The following is a 22972-nucleotide window of genomic DNA, read 5'->3' on the forward strand; positions in this document are numbered from 1 at the left end:
GAGACACCACTCCTCCTTGTGGCACGTGCAATAATTGCAACAATTTCTTGCTTCCTTTCTCAAAACTTTGGTACAAGGACAGGACAGAAGAAGTGAGGGGACTATGACATATAATGAAGCCAACCCACATCTGATTTGCAAGTCAGAAATCTGTATTTGCTGTTAAACTCCTCAGAGACCTGTGGGAATGGTTCATTTAAACAAAGAATCCACTCTTTTTCCATAGTATAGCTTTATATTCTAAAACTTTATATAAAAGTTTGATTTTTGCCATGCTCAGAAGAACAGTAGCATCATTCATTTGTCAGGGTGAAGGAGCTAGTACGCGTTATGTTTTTTTCTTCATTTTGTGTAGCTAAATAGAAAAACAGAAGTCAGATGACACAGTTGACAGTGATACTGCACAACTTTAAGACCTGGCAATGGAATTAATAACCATGAGCAGCAGCAAGTTATATGATCTTAGTAATGATCCATGATTAAAGTATGTCTTCAATATCAATACAACGTTCAATGCCATCTAATCTGAAATGAAAAATAAGCCTTAAGGCCAATTCAAGTTGGTTACAGAACTTCTCTGATCTTTGTTATGTATATCCACTGAATCAGGAACAAGCAAAGGAAAAAAAAAAATCTGAGCTATCTGGGTTCTCCAACAGCTACGGTTTTGGTTGTTCAACTTTGATAACCATTAAAGAAGTGGAAGAAATGGCAGATTCCAGTAAAGAACTGGTGCAATTTCCACCAAGGCTCTTTGTTTGTTTTAAAAGAACTTTTTGACACCGAAATGCTTAAGGCTGATTTGTCAAAAAACTGTAGCTCCGTATTCATTCTACTTTATTAGAACAGCAAATTATTGATAAATCTATGGCTACAAGCCAAAACACAGCTAGACCCTTTAGATTGAATATTCCATAATAAATGCTATACTAGAAACAAAATTCTTCTACAAATGGAAATTGAAGAGGTTTCTTTTGCAACAGCTGAAAGCTCTCATAACTATCCTCATGGTTTTCACTGCATTAGGTGTCCTCATGCTTTCTCATCAAACTCTACACTTGCAGAAAGAGCACTAGTTTGGTTTCTTGGATTTCTTTAAAGGATTTGTCTTCTGGTCTGGCCCAAGGGAATTATGGAGAATAATATATTATTCAAGAAAAGTTTATATTTTGTTCACACCACCTGAAGTGCACATACAAATGTCCAGCCTTATTCTGGTAGAGGCTTTAAAAGTTAGATGATATTGAAAGACAGTGATATTAAGGCATTTGAAATTCTTTGAAAATCAAGGCACAATTTAGCTTTATAGAGCTCAGAGAAGAGCTGCTTAACTGAAATGTTTGTAGTCAAATTTTAGTGCATGATTAAATGTTTTAAGGCCCACATAGTGTAAATTCAAATAAGAATTTTAAACAAGTCAAATAATGCAAGGTTTCTACAATGTTAACTCACCCATGAGGTGCTGCACAGATATGCTCTATACCCATGGTCAATTCTTGACTCCTGGGCACACCGTTAACAAAGATTTTCCAAAAGCAAAAAGAACACCTCTAACTCCTCATAGCTGTATATATAAGGTTTGCTAATGAAGAACTTGCTTCTAAATTTAACTGAACAAAAGTAAGAAAGAAGAGACACCATGTGTTGATTTTTCTTAGCCTCTGTTCTGAATGCAACTACAAAAATAAGGCTCATTCAAAAAAAAACCAAAAAACAAACAAAAGGCAGATTTCTTAAAACTGGTTATAAAAGGTTTAGGAAGAGTGGGAGGCAAGCTAGGTTGTGGAGGAGAATGTGCATGACATTTATTTGGAGATTCACTGTATTTCCAGCAAATGAGAAAAAACTGCTCCTGGAGCTGAACAAAACAAGTGAACCTTGTCTCACATGCACCACTAGAAAACCCAGAACATTACAGTAGCACCCCAGTCAGCACAGTGGATCAAACACAGAAGCAGTATCTGTCACTCCTAAAAAAAGGGGTTTGCAGTTATTGCTGTGGTATGCCCTTCTTTGCAATTCCCACTGACAAATTCCAGACAGTCACCTGTAATAACACCAGGAAAGTCTGTTGAGTCACAGACTTACATACAGGCTTTTATCAGATACCAGACCATTGAAAGTACGGATGTTACAACACACGTTTGGAAACTGTTGCTGCTTGGTCAACTGTTTGAATTTTGCTTGAAAGACAACTTGGGAGGTCTGAATAGCATTAACTAGCTTATCCTTGCTTCTGGACTAAGAAAAAAGGCAAATTAGCTTCTTTCGGGCTTCACTTTACTGATCAGGGAGGAACAAACCTATGGGGAAAATCCTGGGTCAGCAAAAGACCTGCAGAGAACATTCTGAATCCCAGCCAGCCACATCTAGTTGCTCAGACCCTTCACAGTCTGCTGACCTTGCAGATTATGAACACACCAGACTACAGACAAGAGGAGGAGTTGCTTGAAGTTGGGTCTGCTGTTTCCTGAATGGAATTAGCTAACACCATCAAGAACAATCTTAACTATTCCATTTATACACTGAAAGCTCTATAGAAAGACACAAAATGTATTTGTGGTAGACTCTAACGTTCACTGCGCAACTGCTCTGATCACATGGAAGTTGGTAAGGAGTGTGGGTTGTCAGAACCTGGCTTTGCTGAGCAACCTCTCCTGCCATCTGCTTCTTCTGCAGACTCAAGCTGTGTATTTCCACTGTCCTCACTGACTGACCCACCAACACTAACCTCACAAAGCAAGGACAGGGGAATGTTCAGGGATTATGGGCACAGGATGCTAGATAGCAGAGCAAAATACAACCCTAGGGTATTGCAGTTACCTGTACACTGATTTTTTTTCTTCCTTAATCTCCACATTATGTTAAGGTGAGGAACATTAGGGATGTAAATTGGGTAGTTTAAAGGAAGTATAAAAAATATTTTCAACTTTTGACCATAATATGATTTGTGCACACAAAGTCATCTATGACACTGGCAAGCGCTGCTGACTTTTTAAGCACTCTTTGATCTATATAGAATTATTCTGCCAAGTTTTTCTAGCAAGTATCTCTCTCTGCCTGCTTGACCAGCTATGTCAATATATCAAAGCAGCTCATACTTCCTTTGTGGGCTTCCAAAAGTAGGTCACATAATTTCTTAGGATGTAGCAGATGTCTGAGCATAATAAAGGCCACAGCATGTGGTATTATTATTGCTATAATGCACAGAGCTGAGCAATCGACAGGTATGAAATGTTCTTTTCAGAAAGTGGACTTCACTCACTTGAAATCAAACTTTACTCATCATGACTACTTATTGTGTAAGTGGCGTAAATGATAGACAATTCATGATGCAGCTCTCCCTTTACTAAAATATAAAAGGAGCTTGTCACCAATTTCCTTGGCAGCAGGACATGGTCCTTAAACAATAACCCTAAAGAAAAGTCAGTAACACTCAGGACCTCTTGGACTCTGTTCCCAAGATAATTCATTGCTACCATACTTTTTTTTTCTATTTTTCTCTGGTTTCTCTAAACGTGCAGGTTTAAAAGTAATCACTTCAGATCCCCATCGGGGCTTTGCTGACTAATGCACCGGTTTATATGACACTTACCCGAGGACAGAACGTGTTACATGTTTTGTCGCGACACTCCATCATCTGAAGTCCTGTAACATCATCTCTCATGCTAGTGCAAGCGCAGTCCCTGCATCCATCTTCCCAGGTTGCCCCAACGGGGTAGACTATGCTGTTGTGCACACACACCTATTGAATGCAACAATTAATACATGTAAGGGCACACTGCTGGCTCCAAAAGGCTGCTTTATAAGATGTGAAACCTACCATCAATTAAATAAATAAAAATATTTTGAATCCAATAGAAGTGCTATAGATCTTAAAATCGCAGCCACTCAGCTGAGCAAAGAAAAGTAAGTGCAATCAAAACTGCTGTTTCATAAAGAATAAATTGGAGAATTTTATCTGCTGTAGGTGGAATTGCACAGGGTCTGACTCAGATATTTAGAGGTAATAAAACAGCACATCCTGTAGAAGGAGCCATGCGCACAAAACTTCCTCCAACTAAACCAGCTGATTTAAACAAATCCTACTTTGAGCTACAAGCATTCATTCTCTCATATCCCTAGGCCACCAGAGCTACCACAATAGTAGCGTCATCTCTTATATTGCACTTACTAGTAGTAAACTTTACAAGTTATTAAAGACTTGAACATAATTTATTTCTGTAGATATAGAAAATAAGATACAGAGACATGAAATTACTTAATGCAAGGCCATGAACCACTTAGCAACAGAAAACAAAGGCTAGATCTCCTGAGCTGCAAGACAGTGCAACCCTATGTGAAGCTGTTAGGTAAGGTTGCTTCAATGAAAACATTACATTACCCTGCAACCTCTCCTCTAAGCAATCTTACTTTAAAGGTTAACATTATACAACAACTTAACGAAAGGTTACTAAAACAAAGAAAAATATATCCTGGTGAAGCTTTAACAGAGTCAGGTATTAATCTGGCAAAAACTTAAAAGTGTCAATGCAGTTCATGTAAGTTACAATGTCTCCTCAGGCAGAGGCAAAGGTAATCAAAGTGCACAAGGAGGTTAGGACTAAGGTGTCCCAAATATTTCAATAACATTAGTATAGGATTGAAAGAATACATATCAACTGTACTTACCCAAAAGCACATACCTCTTATCTGGGAACTAACTAAAAATTACCTCTAAAATTCCTAATGCTTGAATGACCTTGAAGTTTCAAATGGTTTTAGTTTTTATATACGTGTATGTGTGTGTGTAAAAACTGATTATCTCAAAGTCACAAAAAAAGAGGCTGATTATGTCAGAATAAATAACTGTAATAAAACAAGCAGCAGTGTATTTATCTCAGACAAGTGTAAATTAAAATTACTCTGGCATTATTATCCGGTAGTTTCGTTGGGAGTTTGTTAAAACTTAGCTACCTGCATGCTTTAGTGCTACCACTCCACATATAAAATATGTTCTTAGCTGTGGAAACGACACAGATTTCCCCTTGTGAGGAAATGACAGAGGAAATTCCCCTTACCCTGCCTGGAGTGCAGGTGGTAGATATGCAGCCACAGTCATTGGTGAGAGTTCTGGATAGATACCCCGGAAGGCAGCTCACTGTTGAGTTCGTACAGCTGCAGGTACACTCGTATTTGTCACAGCACTCAGTCTTCCTAACAGTCAGCTCTCGATGCGGTGGGCAGGAAGGTCTTTGAACTAAGCTGCACGCTTCTTTGTTACACGCTAGCAAAAAAAAAAAGAAAAGGTAGGTACCACATCATGCACACGGCATTTCAGAGTGCTGAGAGCGAACTAGACAGTTCTCTGGCAGCAAGGGACTAAGTTCTACTGCAAACTGTTATAAATCCACTTCAAGAGTAAGAAGTAATGCAGATATAAAAGATCCAGGTAAAATATTGTGATGCAGGTTCAAGAAAAGTTCCTACTCTGCCAAAAAATTGTCTCATATACAATTAAAAACATTTATAATATAAGCATAAGGGTCATAGCACACACATCCAAGAGTAGTGTTTCTCTTTTCTTTAGCTCAAAAGTGTACTCAGAAAGTGCAAACAATATCCTTCTTCCAAATCTGTGAAATCATTACACCTCTGTTGGTTCCAAGATTAAACCCTTCAGAGGGAAAAAAATAATGTCTAAAGGAAGTTGTCAGTGTTGCTCAAATGCAACGTTCTAGTGTCAGTCTCTGCTAAAAAAAAAAAAATATCTTACCACATGTGTAATTTGGTCTGCATTCTCCAGGGTTGGTCAGAGCAAGCTGCAGGCCAAACTCACAGACAGGGACAGGAGGCAAATCACAGGAAACCAGATCACAGACTAAGAAGAGAAATTGAGAGAGTGTTTAAGACCATGCTTGACTATTTAGTGCTCACGAAAAGACACACACATGTACTTCCCCATTAAACTTCTTTTCCCTGCACTCAGTTGCTATCTTAAACTACTAAGTAAGTTAGCGCTCAGGAGGTCAGAGTTTGTATTCAAAATAGCTTAGGGAACAGTTGAAGCTTGGGTTATGAGGATTAAGGTTCTAATGTCATATTCAATGTGCAAATATAGACCACACAAAAATAGATACGTTAAAAAAGACCATTCTAATGTCATTTATACAGAAATTGTTCCATTCTCTTCCTCATTTCTTACAGAAAGAGGGACAAAGTCAGCTTGGAAGTGAATGGAGACTCATGTCCTCAGGAGTTATTCTTCCACACAGATGATGGTACAGTCATTCAGTGGTTTAAAAAAATCAAGTATTGCATTAAATTACAAAAAGGATTGCATGCCTTTGAAGTATCTGGCAAAATATGGACCAAGAAGATTCCAATAGTTTATAAGAGAACCTACCACACTCGTACTCAGGGCAGCACCGTCCAGGGTCCCTGCGCAGACGAGGGACTTCACAGGGACCACACTGAGCAGCTGGAGTGAGAAGAAAACATCCATAAAACAACTTTGGATTAGAAATAGAAAACTAGGTAACAAAAACATCAATTCAAGTGCAATGATACTTAGAGCTAAACCAATTTACGTTCGGCAGTAGGGCAAGGTCGGACTGTGCAGTTTATTTTTTTGTTATCAAGACACGTGCACATGTTGCAAGGCTCACTGGTGGGAATCCACGTTTCCATGTGCTGCATGAAAAAAAGAAACAAGCAGATTGTTAGAAACAAATCAAATATTCTGGTCACTGGTATGTCAGCAACAGGAGTGGTGGGTGAGGGTAAATAACATTAATCTGGAAAAGCAGAAGACTTGGCAGGATTGGTTAGCTGCACTATTAACAGTAAGGATCTAAGGAGACACTTAATTCTGAAATTACCGCAGTACCAATTTAGCAAAAGATGTAAAGAATGCATAAATGGGCTGACGAATTACTATTGTTTTAAGCTTGAAAAATACTTAGATGTTATAAATGCAATTGCAGGCTTTTGTGAGTAACAGTGGACTCCTCCAACTACATACCATGGCTGGATACTCAGTGGTAATAGAGGAAACAACAATATTTTGGGAAATACATAGCAGTGGCTGCTTTCCCAAATTAGCAGTATTTAAATACAGAGAAATAAGCAGTGCCTATTTTTTATTCAGAATACACAGGATGCCATTTGATTTCCCAGTGGACTGAAGACTGGAAAAGCACTACAGCAACCCCAAATCTGAAATCATCAGTGTGGTGGTTACCTGGAAGTAATAAGTACATTCTGAAACTGACAGCCACTGCTCCTTCTCATGAGAGGGAAAACATCGATGTTAAAGATGTAGTTGCCTACAAAGAACTATCCACGTTTAACATCTATGTGAACAGGGAGGTAAGAGTGAAAAGATGCACTAGGGGCCAATAACGCTTATTGGCACAATCGATTCAAGTTCTGGGTGAGAACACATAGAACAGGTTAGGATGCCACAAAGGAAAAAGGTGTCATCCAGAAAACTCTGGGGTGCAGTTTGAAAATAAGTCTTCCACGACCTTTAACAATAAGAAGAAAGGAAGGAAATATCTAAGCATACTGCCACCTGTACTCAGAGATATCTATGTATTTTAATCCATCACAGAAGTCTGAGAAGACAGTTTCCTTTCAAAGTTTAAGAGCATGGCAAGGATAACACACCAGGCACGCCAGAAGAAGCCAACCAGAGGTTTAACAAAGCTTAGGAACCAAATCACATAGGATCAGTTAATCCATAGGAAATCTATTTTAGTCAAAGAAAGCTTGCATTGATGTATTGCTAGTAAAGAACATTATCTCAGGGCTTAAAAAAACAACTCAAAGCCCTGTGCCAGAGCATTCAATGGCCTCAAGGTTAAAAAGACCTGAGAAGGCAGCTGATAGAGAATGCCTTCATTTGCAGGTGGTGATGTGAAAAGCACGTAGATATTTCAAGACACACATAAAGAGAATCACAAAAAACTTGCTCAAACAGTTTCAGTAGCCTCAATTTTTGCACAGGTCTTCTTCAGAGTAAGTAGGAGTCTCTTTCTAACACCAGAATAAATGACAAGAGATAGCATGGTATTAGTAGAGCTCTATGCAGGCATTGGTACTGAGAATCCCATAAGCCCAAGCACAATCTGGGGTAGAAAGCACAAACACCAGAAGGAAAGAAGGGGGTTAAGGAAATCATAACCCACCACCAGTTGCACTGCCTGTTGTACTGCTCACACAGTTAATCCTGTGATGGTGGAGATGTGAAACGGCTGTGTGAGCTGATCCTCCCCTGCCCTCCACCTCCCCGTCCACACAGCAGCTGCATCTAAGCCTTACCATTGGGGTACAGACAGGAGGTTTTCAGAGTTAAAAACCCCATTAAAGGGCCATGTGACAAGTCATGAATTTCAGAACTTTTGCAGAAACAAGTAGTCATCACTGCATATGTTATTCCCAAGATGTGTGTTGAGCTTTTCCCCGTGAGGGCTTGAAACTATTACTTAAATGGAAAATGCACTATATTGTCTGAGAATTCAGGAATTTATGTGGCACTTTTCATATTTTTTAATCTGCATTTGCAATAACCATTTCATGGAGAATCATAATAACTAGAGTTGTCATAATAACCAAGAGTCGTGCACAACTGATCTGTGTTACAGGCAGTGATTATATATGTTGCAAGTTATTTTTTTACTTTGAGAGAAATAATAATATTTTTTTCTACTTCTTTTATTAGAAAAATTACTGCGCACTTTTTTCCTTTCATTTTACCAACTCTATAAGCATTATACAAATCCACTGATAAAGTATTTAAAACAAAGTTCCAAAAGAGGATGCAAACCATGGCCGTACATACAGAGCTACTGTAACCTTAAAATAGCACAAGGTCGATGTGCTAAATCCTTCAGAAATGTCTAACTGTTCATTTTAAAAAATGTTGTTTGGATAATGCAGTCGTGGAATGAAAGAACACACCTTCCCCTGCGTCTTCCTTCTTACTGTCAAAATCCATAGGGTGCATATGCCCGAGAAGGGGACTGAATGCCATTCAGCTCCTTGCCCAGCCGTGGGAAACACTCAAAACTATATTTAGTGAACGTTTTCTCAGTGCACTGTGCTTTGACAGTCACAGGAGGTGGCACTAAGGCACAAGACACTGCAAAGTGGGATCTTTGGACTGGCGTAGGCAAGGGCAGGCTGGACGGACACATGCAGGGCACCCAGGGCAGACCCGCCATCGGTTCATGTGTCAGCAAATCAACACCTGGAACATTTGCCCCAAGCTCATTGCTTGCTGGAATCCTATCACCTACCGAAAGGTGTTCGCTTTTATATTTGATGCTTTTGTCATGACGTTAATCAACGCAAACAACATTTAAAAGAGACGTCTCAGCCACAAATTGTCTTTGCTTCCTTTCAGTTTAATGGTAAATGTTTCTAAATCTCTAACACATTGTCTAAATTTGCATGTGTATAATGAAGGTATTCGGAGCACATACATTCACTTTTTTTTTTACAATCTACCTGTATACTTAAAAATTAAACTTTTTATTAACAGAAGAACTGTGTTACAAAAAACTGTGTTATGTCTTGGTGTCAAGGGTTAGGGCTGAGCCAGCCACCAGATGAATGACAAATACTCTCTCCCTCTCCAAAGGGGAAGGGAAAAGGGAATAATGCAGAGACTTAGAAATCAGAACAGAAAACCTTGGACACTGGCCATTAAAGCAGAGGGCTTAACCCCTCTGATCCCTCAGGTTTATACAATACAATGCAACACTCTGTTAGTCAGTTTTGGGTCACCTGTTCTGTATGCAAGACTTCCTTGCAAGACTTTTGCTTTTTGGCACACCCAACATGGGGCACAAGATATAGCAGTGACCGTGGTCACTACAGGAGCAAGTATAAGCAAGAGTCTTTCTGCATACCAGTCCCTGATAATAACTATAAACATCAGGCTTTATCACTTCTAGTAGCAGACACAGTCTGCAAAAACACATTGCTAACTTCAGAAAATGAACTCTCTTAGAAGTGACTGAGCTGAAAATTGAAGTCATTGAACAAAACTAGTTCCGTTTTAGCTCAACTCAACACATTGAGTGGGAAGATCATCCAAAAATCTTGTTAAGAATCTAAAGCAAATAAAATACTGAAATTGAATGTTTTCATCTTAAAGTCCTATAACAGAACTGACGATTTAGAAGGACTGACTGACTTCGGTGAAAAATGAAACTTTCCAAGGTGGGGGTGAAGAGGAACAACCCCAGTTACGTGGAACAAGGGACACAGGAATGAGCTTGTACACCTGCTGTGTGATGCTGAAAGGGAAATCAACCATCTCTCACTGCAGTCTGGCACCCCAAACCCACAGCTCTTCTCAATCTCATTTTGCCACAGAAAGGTCTGACCTAGCTGAGAAAAGTGGATTTTCAGAAAAATCAAATTATGAATTTCGTCAAAGAAACAATTCTAGTTTAAGAAATCGATGCAGTCTAATACAATTTGACATGAGATCATCTTGGTCCCAAATTTTCCCCATCGACTACTGAAAATATTTCAGTAAGCTTTGCAAAGACAATGCAACACATTTGAACTAAGAGTTCTAGATTTATGATTAAATTGTCATTACTGCTAAAAGCTTACTAAAGGGAAGAGTTTATATTGGTAAACGCTGACTTATGCCATCCTTTCTCTCTTCCCTCTAGACCTCTCTCCACACAGATTTGTCATGCATTTCCGGGTCTGTACAGTCCCAGCTGTGAATTTTATATCCGTCCCAGCCAATTTCACACTAGGGGAGCTACGCGGGGCTGGCAGACGGATGGTTATGAGGAACTGAGTTAGAAAATAAAGTATCCAAAGGGAAAAACAGTTAGACTTATAAGACAGATTTTACTTGCAAAAGTAAAAAACCCCAATCACAAAGGTAAGCTGCTAAGGTTATAGTTACCTGATGATGTGTGCCATCCTCGCTGACACACTGTGTGCAGACATCTTCATCAACACAGCTGTCATTAAACATCACCTGTCCGTCTGGACAGAAGCAGCCTTCTGTGGGATAATCCTTGCAGACACTGATTTTGGTACTATTCTCACAGTGCTTTATGCAGGCTTTGTGGCAGTGATCATATGTCAAATATGCGGGACATTTCATTGCTGAGGAAGACAGAGAAAACCTCTTTAGATAAAGAGATCTGAAATGCAGATAAATGTTTCCACTCACGATTTCTTTAGAATTCCATTGGGTTTTTGAGAACCATCATCTGATGAATATGTTGTCCTCTGCATCCGCTAACATCTTTTAAAATACACGATTAAAACTAACAAAATCCACAGTGGAAAGTGATTGAAGGTATTTACTTAAGTTACAGTCCATGCAGAAATCATCAAGCCACATTTTCAGGCCACATGAATTGGCAAACTATGACTTATCCTAGCAATAATACAATGGCTTACATGAGCTGAACATCTTCCCTAACTTTGTTTTCAGCAATAGGCAGAAGACATAAGAATTTAGAACCATCTTTATGTGTATTAGAGAAGGACTGGTAACAGTGCACAGTTAGGAGATATCTGGGACAGACCAAAGTGTTGAAAAAAGGGAGTTTTGACAACTTGATAGGTGGTGGTGTCCCGGAGCAATGAAACAAAGCCAAGAAATAATATTTTGGCACTTCAGAAATGAACCTGTTGGATTTCTTCACCTTATTAACTGTACTGCCTTATTAACAGAATTAAATGGATCAAGGAAAGTTGCATTTCCCCCTAAGCCAACACATAAAATTTTTAGTGATGAGCTCACAACACTGAGAGCATTGTCTCTAAAAGCAAACACAAAACTAAGGCTACAGCTATTCAAGAAACCTATGAACACAGCTTCCACACTGTGTACTCCCTTAAGCCTACTTTATTTTTCTCTATAGCTTCAATTAGGAAAAATGTTTCTTATTTCCCAGTTTGTGACTGCTGTGAAGTCTATAAAACTTTTTTTCAGTCCCCTGACAAAAAACATTGAAAGAAAGTTACAGAATGAAGACCTGAGCTCCTAACCAAACAAGCATTCATCAACTGAACTGTCCACACATCCTTGTAAGAAGCCAAAGGAAACAGAAGTGTCTTTAACATTAACCCTTTTCTGTTTCAAGCCATGCTAAATCAAATAATTTCTCGAATGCTGGAGTTTATCATTGTATGTGTGGATAACCAACATAGTTAAGCAGATGCAGAGCAACCTGAAAAGCTGCAGGAACTTGATGGGGAGTCAAATCCCTCCATGAAATGCTTTGACTGGATTCTGAAAACAAGAAAAGGTCTATCCAGATAAAATAGGAGAAATCGTTTACCAGCTATCTAGACTATACTGTTTTGTACAAGTTGCCTACAGTAAGCACTAGTGCTCATTGCCTGGGATAGTCTCATGTCAGCCCTAATAAATGTGTGAAAATATATCTACATCATCTATTAAGGTAGTATGTCACTTTTTACTACGGTGTTAGTAAATACACTCAGCATACTGACTTTTGCCTTGCTTACATACCACTAGTCCTAAAGCAAATCTAGTAAACTCTCTCTGCACAAAATCAAATTATTTTAGGATTTTATGTTCATGCTTATCAGCATAGAACCTGGACACCTCAGGTAGAATGTACTAATGCTAAAACCTCTAACATATTTCACATAACACCTTCCTTCTCTTTGATTGGCATTAAGCATCCAGGTGGCATTATTAAGCATTTGGTTGGCATTAAGCAACCATGCCCCAGACTCCAGACAGGAATGAGATGTCCATAAGAAGTATCGAGAGATGAGATAAACTCTATCAATATCAGGAAAATCATCCAAACTGTCCTGTCACCCTACTGGCATGATGACAATCAGGTGATTGCAGAATGCCATCTGACACATTACTGCCCTTATGTTCCAGAGATTTGGCCAGGTCCAACATGACTTTCAGGTAACTCTGCTTTTTGTATGGAAATTTCTGCCAGTGGTATGGAATGTGAGGAGGTATGAAGGACTCCTCACAGTCAGCCTCAGAAACAAGCATTTCAAGAAGCCATCCTCCTGGATGGCTGTTTCTGTGCTTACCTCAAATGCCTGTTTTTCCTGAATGAAAAGAAAAACACTGCAGGTACTAGCAAAAAGGGAAAATAAGGCTCAAAATCAAGTAACAGAAAAGTACTTCTGTCAAATTAGTTTCAAAAGAAATCTACCTCAATTGTTAGCCTGTATGATACTACCATGATCATATACTGGGTTCTGTCTGTTGGTTTCACTAAAACATGACCTTTTCTTTCAAACCTTAAAGAGAATAGTAAAAGAAAAGATAGGGGAAAAAAGCAAACAACCAGTTTCCTATGAATTCAAAACGTCACCTGGAACATTTAAGTATTGACATTCCTTCAGCCGCTTATTTTTCCTTTAAATTACAGTAGCTATTCCTAGTAGATATTGGTTGGATGAAAATTATCTCTATGAGGATCTACAGATGGTGCAAGTCCATGAAAATAAAACAAACGACTTAACAAATTCATAGTGAAAGACCTAGGAACAGTTTGCACTGGGATTCACTCTGTGGGTCAAACAGATAGGACAGAGTACCCTTGATTAAAATACTCAGTGGATGTTTAGGGAAGGGGTGTTCCTCAAGCTTGTGATACATGAAGAAAGGGACATGCTCTTTCAGATGACAATGCAACTTTATAAGTAGTATAAATTAGCACAGATTTAACACTTAGTTAGTCAGCTTCTCAGGTGACATACTGCTGGCTTGCCTTTTGCCTCCCTGTACTGTCTTATGCCACCAAAAGGACAGCTAAAATCCCAGTGCCAAGGAAGTTGGAGTGAATAATGCACCAGGGCCAATAGCTCATCAGCTGCCAGACAATCTCCCTCCATTGCACAGGTACAGTTTTCTTAAACCTCTGTTAATGGTCTTCTTTACCTAAAGGAATATGTTTAGAAGGATTTTTCTAATGTTCTTGAGAGTGTTGTCACAGCCACATTAAACCAATTTAGATTAGCGTTGCCATCAAACGGGCATTCCCCACCCTTTCTTAATCTCTTCATCCCAGCTGCTCTTTCCTGCTGGCACTTTTTTCCCTTTTTACAGCTGTTTTTCACAACTCACCAAGCAGCATGTAAGGACTACTGCCAGCATAGCAAAAGGAATGTATGCCTGGAGGTGGAAGAGAATAACTGTCCCAGATCAGCTGAAGGCAGTCGCAAAACCACCCCCGTACCACTGATTTCCAACTCATGGTTTAAATACTTCAGCTGTTATGGTCCTCATCAGCATCCCTTGCTTACACAGCAAACAAACAGCAGTGGTTAATATCGGTGTAGATCCACTGTAGCTCCTTCATTATCAGGGGTGGTTTAAAGGTTTCTTGTGTCCCATTGCTTCTGTTTCCTCCTCTTGACCCTGATTTTTGCTTCTCTGCCAGATGTCACTGCCCCTTGGTTGAGCAGGCACAGCCTGTCATGCATTTGCTTTCTAACCTGGGCCTGCAAAACAACCCAGTGAAAGGCAAAACACAAAACTCTCCAACAACCAGAATGGCTCATGTCTCAAGGAGTCCCTGCACCTGCCTAGTGCCACCAGCATCCTCAAAAAACCACAGCTCATTACTGAGCAGTACCAGCTAGCAGTTTGCTTCATACACCATGCAAGCATCAATTACCTATCTAAATTTAATTAAACTGCAAGCTGGTATTGGCAAGTGCCTAGAGGACATGCCCGTGCTGCATGTAAATGAGCTTAAAGAGCTGCTGAGAAGCACTCATGGAAACATCAGCATATGAAGATTAACAACTGCTGCTGCCATTTATCTTCTGGGTATTTCTTCTTTTCAAGCAAAATTTGCTGACTGCTACTGTTACTTCAGCTACACAGTTCAAAGCTGACTTGGTTACCTCCACATGAGCTATTTCTTTTGTAACTGCAGTGACTATATCTCAATCCATTCATTAATCACTATATAAACAATCCTATTGCCAGCTGAATAAAATTTCCTCTCTATTCAAAGCTGAATCACAACCCATATTGCTGCTAGTAACACAATGATTTGTTAGAAATCGCTGCGATGTTCACAGTAAGATAAAGCCCATACTGTCATTGAACTGGAAACCCTATCCCACAGGCATTCACTGAGAGGGTGCATCTACTCAAGAGGTGCATATTCAGTGCCTTGGGGTTACACAGTTATCAGTCAGTAGAAGCAACAGGCTGCTGCAGCTTTTCTTCAAAGTGTGAGGGGTCTGAGTTGTGCTTTAAAAAAATAAAAAAAATAAAAAAAATAAAATCTTTCTCATTGTGCATTCCCACCTTGGAGTAAAGTTTCCTTCCATCCATTGATACAAAGCCGGAGTCTCCCAGGTACCACTCACCACATTCACCTTCCAAAAAAAGACCAAGGAGAGCTCAGGCAATGGAACTGAATGAGTGAAGGATGGAGAACAGGCCCTGTCTTTATCAAATATTCCAGTGAATATATTCACCCATCTGGTCAGGAAGGCCTTGAAATGTCTTACTGTAGCATGACAAAAACCCAAACAAACTACAAAAATGACAGGAATTCACTGGACTGAGGCGGGAGGGATAAAGGTATTCCAGAACCATGTCATTGTTATTAAACACGCAGGTGTAGAATGATTAAGTTGCACTGTCTATTTAGTCATTAATGTAACCTGTATGGCTTTCTAATTGGCAATTTTAATTTTGGCAGTTGCATACATGCACCTGCTTGAAGGAAGAAGACAATGCTATTGTTAGGACACTAATGACTATTTTATGCAACTAGTGTTAAAATAGGGAACTCTTTGTCTATACTTGTACACACTGTGTAACAACATGGGAATCTGAAAACCACAGAGCGTTACTAAGGTATTCCTCTGACATCCAGCCTTGGACATGACAATTTGCAAAGTCTGACTAAAGCACTAAATTTCGAAAACGGCTGACAATATTCTCCCTCCGTTTTCTAGCGCTATACTCCAAACAGACTGTGTTGTTTCTTAAAAGATTCAGTCTGCAACAGTAACTTATTCGTCAATAACCTATCCTAGAAAGACATTTAAGCACTAACTGGAGGCTCAGGCCAAATTCACATTCTTAACTTCCTATCCCATCATTTCCTCAGTCTGAGTTTAAACATGAACAAAATCAAAATATGCACTGAGTTTTTGTGGTATCGTGCCTTTAGGATGCTTGTTCTCTGTTTCTGAAACAAAAAGTATCTGGGCAGCAAGAAGGAAAGAAAGGCAGGCAAAAAAGACTGAACTGGAGAGGTAGGAGATGTGGAAAACAACTGGGATATCAAAACACTCTATGAGGGGCTAGCTAGGAAAGAAAATGCCTACATACATAACACATCTCAGATACTTGACTAAACTAGAAACACTGTGAGGGAATATTTGAATGTCTGTAACCATCACTGCAGACAGACTAACAGGAGGAGGTGTAGAATAAGCCACCTACTAACATATAATTAGGTAAAAATAAGTAACTCTTATATGTTGCATTTGGGCAGATTTTTAGGTATGTCAGGTGAAGAAAAAGAAAATAAATAGAAATGAGACAGGAAGATAGGACAGAACTTCTTACAAGAATTTTGAGGAGTAGGTATACAAAGAAACAACAGTCTGAATTTAGCACTAGCATGCTTGTCCTGCTTCTGTTGGGCTCTGGGCACCGGAGTCTCATCCTGCTACACTGCTTTCTCACAGCATAAACTCTTCACCTCCAAAACAGAAGAAAAACACAGCCAGAAGGAGAAGTGAATTTGCAAAGCAAATTACAGCTAGTAGTTTGTTCAGTGTAGTTGTCAACAGAGTGCTGGCAACAAAAGACAACATAGAGAGTGGCCATTTCCCCATTTTTCACTGCAGTAGAAACTTAAAATGACACTGGTTGGAATGTAGAGAACTTGTAAAATTATTACAGAAATTTTTTTCTGCCTTGTTTTGTGCCATTATGTGCAGCACTATGTGCAGGATAGTGGCAGGCTGGGAAGCAGTTCCACTAGTCCAAAACATGAGCTTCCCTGTCCATCTTGTACAGACCCCTCCAACTTCTGTCCCAAAGCAACGACATCTGCAGCTAAAACTGCCAGTCACATTCAGAGCAGACTCTCAGTCCAAACCCAGCTCCATGATCTTTCGGTGGCTGCAGAGTCAGGTACTGTCACACAGCTCTGTTTACCTGTGCACAACCCTCTCTCTACCTTTATTTCTTAAGTTATCCCTCTAGCCTTGCGTAACTACCTTGCATTTTACAAGTTAGCAGTTTACTAAGAAAGATTTTTTCCATAATATGCAACTTAGTGTATGACAAACCAGTTGTCAGATCTGCAATATGACTGGTAAGAGAAACTTGATGTGGAACTTCTGCCCCATTACATGGCATTCAGAAATCAATATTACAGTGACAAGGTGGTCATTTTCACTACCATCACCAAGTAAGAGAGTTTCTATACCAGTTTTAACACAGAGTAAACCCCTTACGGCAAAACTCGGCTGTTCTCCAGTCCACGCAGACCTCGTTTTCCCTGCAGATGTGCATGTAGGAAGTTATCATCTCACAGGCTTCATCTTCATAGCAGCTGCTCTCTGTGCAGGCCTCATAGAACATGTTGGGGGAGATTACCCTGTGGCACTCTGCAAACTGATTGGAGAGCAGAAGGCGGCAGAGGCTCTTTGCATTCTCAGAGCATCTGTCTTCTCTCTGGATTTCACAGATCTTCCCCGGATCTTCCACTATCCAGTTTTGGATGAACACTCTGCTCTCAGGAGTGACAGAGCCATCACGCAACGTGAAGTCATTGACATGGTTCTGGTCACACACTCCTAGGAGGGTGAGTAAAAGGAAAAGAAAAAGTCTGAATATAGTCAGCAGTAAAATAAACCTAGAGAAAAGAGGCATGGAACAGATAGAGGTGGCTAAGGCCACTCAGTGAATGCCAAGGGGAATATTCCTTATAGCTATTATCAACAGAGGTGTAAAAGTTCTGAGTCTTGTTTGCCATTTCCTTATTACAGGCCATAGTAGAAAACCTACATAAATAAGCAATGGGCCAACAACAGGTGACGAGTTCAGCTAGAGAGTTTACAGGTTTTGGGCCACACAAATTACAATAATGTGCATAGCAGTTCAAGCCCAAGTCAGAAGCTGTTGAAATTAGCAGCTTTCAAACTTACCACAAAGCCCTCGTGTTCCTGAAGAAAAGCTCTTTGAATTAAGTTTAAGAATAAATTCATTGTTTCTTGGAGTAAATGTGAGATTATGTCCAAGATGGGTGAATCTAATTTCGTGCATTATTGCTCCATACACAGCCACTTCGAACAAACTGCCAGAATAGGGGATATGAACCCTGTTACCATTAACTGCCACCTGTTTTCAGAAAGGCAAGATCAGCACATCAGTTCTAGCAAGCAGTTAAAATCAACTCAATCTTACAGTTGAAATACATTTCGACTACACAAGTACTTGAAGATGCAACTGAATCTGGACATAAGAATGAATTTTGCAAGCTGAAACTTTCTACTGAGTTTGAAAACGTACAGAACTAATTGATCTTTCTGTGAATTGCATGAAGAACTTTAACATTTTCCCATTAAAGTGCATTCCTTCAGCCTCATATATTTACAGATAAGCAATCTAACACCATGAAATTAAAACATTGCCTACAGGCCCTGATTATCAGTAAACCTCAGTAAAAGTCAAGATTGTCCACCACCATGAAGAACTGGGTGCAGGTATTTTTATCCATCCTACTTTGCAACACCTTTGCAAGTTAGCTAACTTCTGTGCATTCAAGGAATCCAGAGACTGAAAAATGTGTCGCATTGAATTTGAATATTTCTCTGCCTATAAAATAGGTGTAACGCATACTAAGCTGTCCTTTCTTCTAATGTTAAGGTCCATCTGCACACAAGGTAAGAACCAACTCCATAGCTCTTCAACTAGGCAGTCATGCATAGATTTGTGAAGAACAGACTGTTCTCCCATGCACCAAAGAATAACATTGTGTAAAGGATCTCTGCCAAAAGAGGACATTCTGAATGCAGTATGTCCTGTCTATAATCCCTGCCTTTCTGGTAGAAGTGGTAAGGAGATGTTGCCAAATCCCATGTTCTTGACATTGTCGCAGCAGCACTGCAGTGAGAACAAGAGGAAAAAAGGTGTCTGGCTTGTTATGTGAACATAGATTGCATCATGAAATTGAGACAAGGCATTTGCTCAGAAGCCTGAGAATAGGCTTCAAGGGGAACAGAAGCTGGAAAAAGGCAATAAATCTGTCCTTGTAACCTGAATTCTATGTCATGAGCGGACAATGCATGGATCACTGCAGTGCATTTAGCTTACTGCCATGTCACTGAAGAGCTGAACAGATACGCCACGATGTTTCATTTCAATGGAGTCCATGCAGTTCATCTTCGGTGTTGCTCTGCATGGTCCTTCGTGGAGGAGCACTTCAACATCATTCTGCATGTCTTGAAACAAGGTGTAGGAGCAGTTGCCAGTCAGTTTAAAATTCAGCCCATCAAAAGTGACAATATGTCGAGATGAACTTCCTATACAGACACCTGAAAATCAACAGAAGGGGAAAGAAAAAAAAGCCATGTAGGCATTCACTTTTGTTCAGATTAGACTATTTCTTCACAGTCATTATGGGCACGTGGAAGCAATCAAGATAACTAGGAAGCTAATGAATAGCAAATGCTGCACTGACAAGAAACTTTGTTAAATACTTTATCATATGGTTTTTCTGAACTATCTTTGTCTGGAGCAATTAGTAGTACAAAAGATTTAGATAAACTCATAGAAAATCCTTCTGCATGAAATTTACTCACATTGAATGTGATTTATTAACAAATTTTATATAAGAAATAAAAGCAGGGAAAATCCCTTCCCTATTTATAGCAAGACTGTAACATTTATTTTTTGTAATTTTTGCCTTGCCTTTTTTCTTATGGCATTGCATTTTAATCTGTACAATATCACATTTGAAACAAAATAACACTGTTTCATTATTATCAAATGCATATCAAGTCAATATCAGAGGGTCTTCTTTTTTTTTTAGATGGGAGGCAGGGAAAAGGGCAGGGAAATAATGTGCATAAGATAAACCAATGGTCAACTGACAGCTCAGTGCCCTGGGCATTAAGTTGTAAACACTTCCTCGTCTTAACAAACTCGAAAACAAGGAGGATTATAATTTCACAATCACCAAAACAAAAACTCAGCAAAAGGACACTTCTGACTCATGTATTTTCAGAATCATTGCTTAAAAACATTAAGAATAATAAAAGTAATGTTGGCTAAACATGTAGCAAGAAATTTTTCACTGTTAACAATTCAGCTACTTGGCTTCTAACTGAGATTTGAGAATAATTGGTATCCCTTTTCATTGACCTCCAAATCTGGGCACTCTCAAGCACTGAACTGTCAAGAGAGAGATCCCTTTGAACACTGGAGCATCCTCAAGTATTTTAGTGTACCTGCTTATAAAGTTCCTCTATAAACAACAATGAAACAAGTTAGCAATAAAACATTATTTCTCAATTTTTTTTTATTCTTGAACATCTAGAAAAATTCCAAGGATAATGGGAATCCTTTTAGCTTTCTCATAGGTATTCTAGTCCAAAACCACCTGATAGCCATGAATCACACATTGCAAATTAACGTTGTTATAAAATTTGTGACTAGTTCAGCACACAACCACTTTTACAGTGTAACTCCTAGTCTATCCTCTGAACTCAGTTAAGAGACAAGAACGCTTTTTTCAAGTGCCTGTTCTTTGCAAAAGCATTTACTATACTATCCATGTCATCAAGCAATCGCTTAAGAGCTTTAGCTCTCTAAATAGCTGAATACTACTCTGCTGAATCACAAGTCAGTTAAGCACACACTGCCAAGCTCCTGCAGCACAGATTGCCAAAACAGCCTCCATCCATAACAAAAAAGAGATGCTGAAGCACACTGACCTCCTACCAAGCGCCTACTTTCCTACGCCCACCTCTAAAGTCTACAGACGGCTGTGAGTTTTGGCTCTGATTTCAGCACATGTGGCATCAGAACCAGCATTCCTCCCTGCTGTAGATGTTGCTTTAGCTGACACAGCATCACCTTGGTTTCGTCAAGTCATCATTGAAACAAAGGTGCTTCACCCATGGGGCTTTGATCAACTGGATGAGGTTATAGGAGGATGTAAAAAAATCCCTAACACGTGAAAACTTCCTACTTTTCCTTCACAAGCTGTACCACCTTGGGGAAAAAGAAAATACTAAATTTTGTGTATAATGGTTCATTAAATTCCTAAAGAGTTAAACAAATATTAGCTCATGTTAAGCAGTAGCAATCTCAAGTTAACTATAGGTCTTGTCGTGAAAATCAGTTAATGACACAAATAGTAATTTTTATTTTATCCTTTCAGAAATCCTTTGAGATATGTTTTGAATGCCAAAAGTAATGCCTTCATGTTGCTATTAACGTATTTAGGATCAAGAAAATTATTATGGATTCATTTGTTATGGGTAGATATCACTAAGAGTTATCTTTTAAACATTATAAAACATTTATAATTATTCAAATAAAAGTTTTTTAACTTTTTGAAATACTTATATCAAAAGATAAATGTTTGCTTTTAAGAGTTTGGATAACCAAATGCACTTTTAGGAAATTTAAACATTTATTTGAATAATTATAAATGGTTTATAAAGTTTTTTAACTTTTAGAAATACTTATATCAAAAGATAAATGTTTGCTTTTAAGAGTTTGGATAACCAAATGCACTTTTAGGAAATGCTACAAATTGGAGTATTAAAATTTTGGATGTCTAACAGTTCTGAGATCAAAATCATGCTAAGGTATTCCAAGAAGCGCCTCGAAGAAATTGTTCCTAAAACAGTCAGTTCAGCAGAGGATATCACATAATGTTCATCTTTCTGCTCAGATACTCAGCAGGATATTTTATGGAGGCAGGAAGCACTGTTTTTGTTGTTTCTGTAATATATGTGCTTGACTGATGTCAGACCAAACCCTCAAGCCTAGAGGTGGACCAAGAATACATCACTTACACCTTGCGGAGATAAATTTCTATTTTCTTCCATACATCCTCTTTCCAAGTTCACACAGTTTTGGAAATCGAGCGTGAGATTCTGATAAAACTCTGTAGCTATGCTAATGGGAAAAATAAGCTCACAGTGGCCTTGAACCTGCAAATAGCATCACATATTCCAGGCATTTGAGAGACTCACTCTCCTCACAACCAGTGGACAGCATCAGTTCCTCCCACCCCAGTCATCTTTGATGTGTACGATGACTGAGTAGATCCATTTGGCATTATATTTTTGATATATGCAAAGATGGATACTCACATGGACACATCCATCGGCAGCCACAAGTTTCTTCAATCCTAACAGCAGGAAGATTGCTGTGACATACAGGTTTTGGCATCCTCTCACAGTTAATTTGGTGACTCTCTAGAACCGTGTAATCTCCTGGAAAGCATGTCACAGTGTGGCATTGGTCCGGTAAGGTCCATTTATCACCAGGCTAGAGAGAGAGAGATATGAATATTTAACAATTGAAAAGAACATGGGTGGAGAGGAGAAAAACGCAAATCTCATCTGCAGCCGCAATCCTAAGGCTAGCAAGTAAAGTGACCCTGACAGCAGTGCTACTCAAATTAGCCTTGGATAATTAAATAATAGAATGCAGTGTGTCAAGGACTTCACAATGGTGAGAAAGTTTAAATTAGCAACAGTGTAAGAAATAGACTCTGAAATTCCAAGTGAAAGATAATTGTCTAGAACAGGAGTTGTTTTGTTACAGCAGAATGAAGTATCTGCTACTGCACCTATTGTTAGCCATCCTACAGCATGCATAGCTGACAAAGAATTCCCCTTAGCTTTTCTTTAAATGTCAAAGCTTTTAGTTTTCATAATCTACAAAATTATTTTAGAAAGAGCTCTGAGCACAGATGGTCATGGCACAGCAGGA

General features: G+C 39.1%; 1 protein-coding gene across 1 annotated transcript in view; it reads right to left on the reverse strand.

The window, feature by feature from the left end:
* The window catches only part of VWF (von Willebrand factor), a 133521-nt gene that overhangs the window by 19676 nt on the left and 90873 nt on the right, over positions 1-22972 (reverse strand). Inside the window, exons 34-43 of the mRNA XM_009869457.1 lie at positions 22348-22525; positions 19334-19554; positions 18166-18358; positions 17473-17814; positions 10919-11124; positions 6570-6672; positions 6386-6460; positions 5756-5860; positions 5061-5266; positions 3596-3745 (exon numbers count right to left, since the gene is read on the reverse strand). Of these exons, the coding sequence (XP_009867759.1) occupies positions 3596-3745; positions 5061-5266; positions 5756-5860; positions 6386-6460; positions 6570-6672; positions 10919-11124; positions 17473-17814; positions 18166-18358; positions 19334-19554; positions 22348-22525 (1779 nt within the window). The remainder of the gene's footprint in view (positions 1-3595; positions 3746-5060; positions 5267-5755; positions 5861-6385; positions 6461-6569; positions 6673-10918; positions 11125-17472; positions 17815-18165; positions 18359-19333; positions 19555-22347; positions 22526-22972) is intronic.

This window comes from Apaloderma vittatum, unplaced genomic scaffold (genome assembly GCF_000703405.1).
Source record: "Apaloderma vittatum isolate BGI_N311 unplaced genomic scaffold, ASM70340v1 scaffold1895, whole genome shotgun sequence".
Classification (NCBI taxonomy): Eukaryota; Metazoa; Chordata; class Aves; order Trogoniformes; family Trogonidae; genus Apaloderma; species Apaloderma vittatum.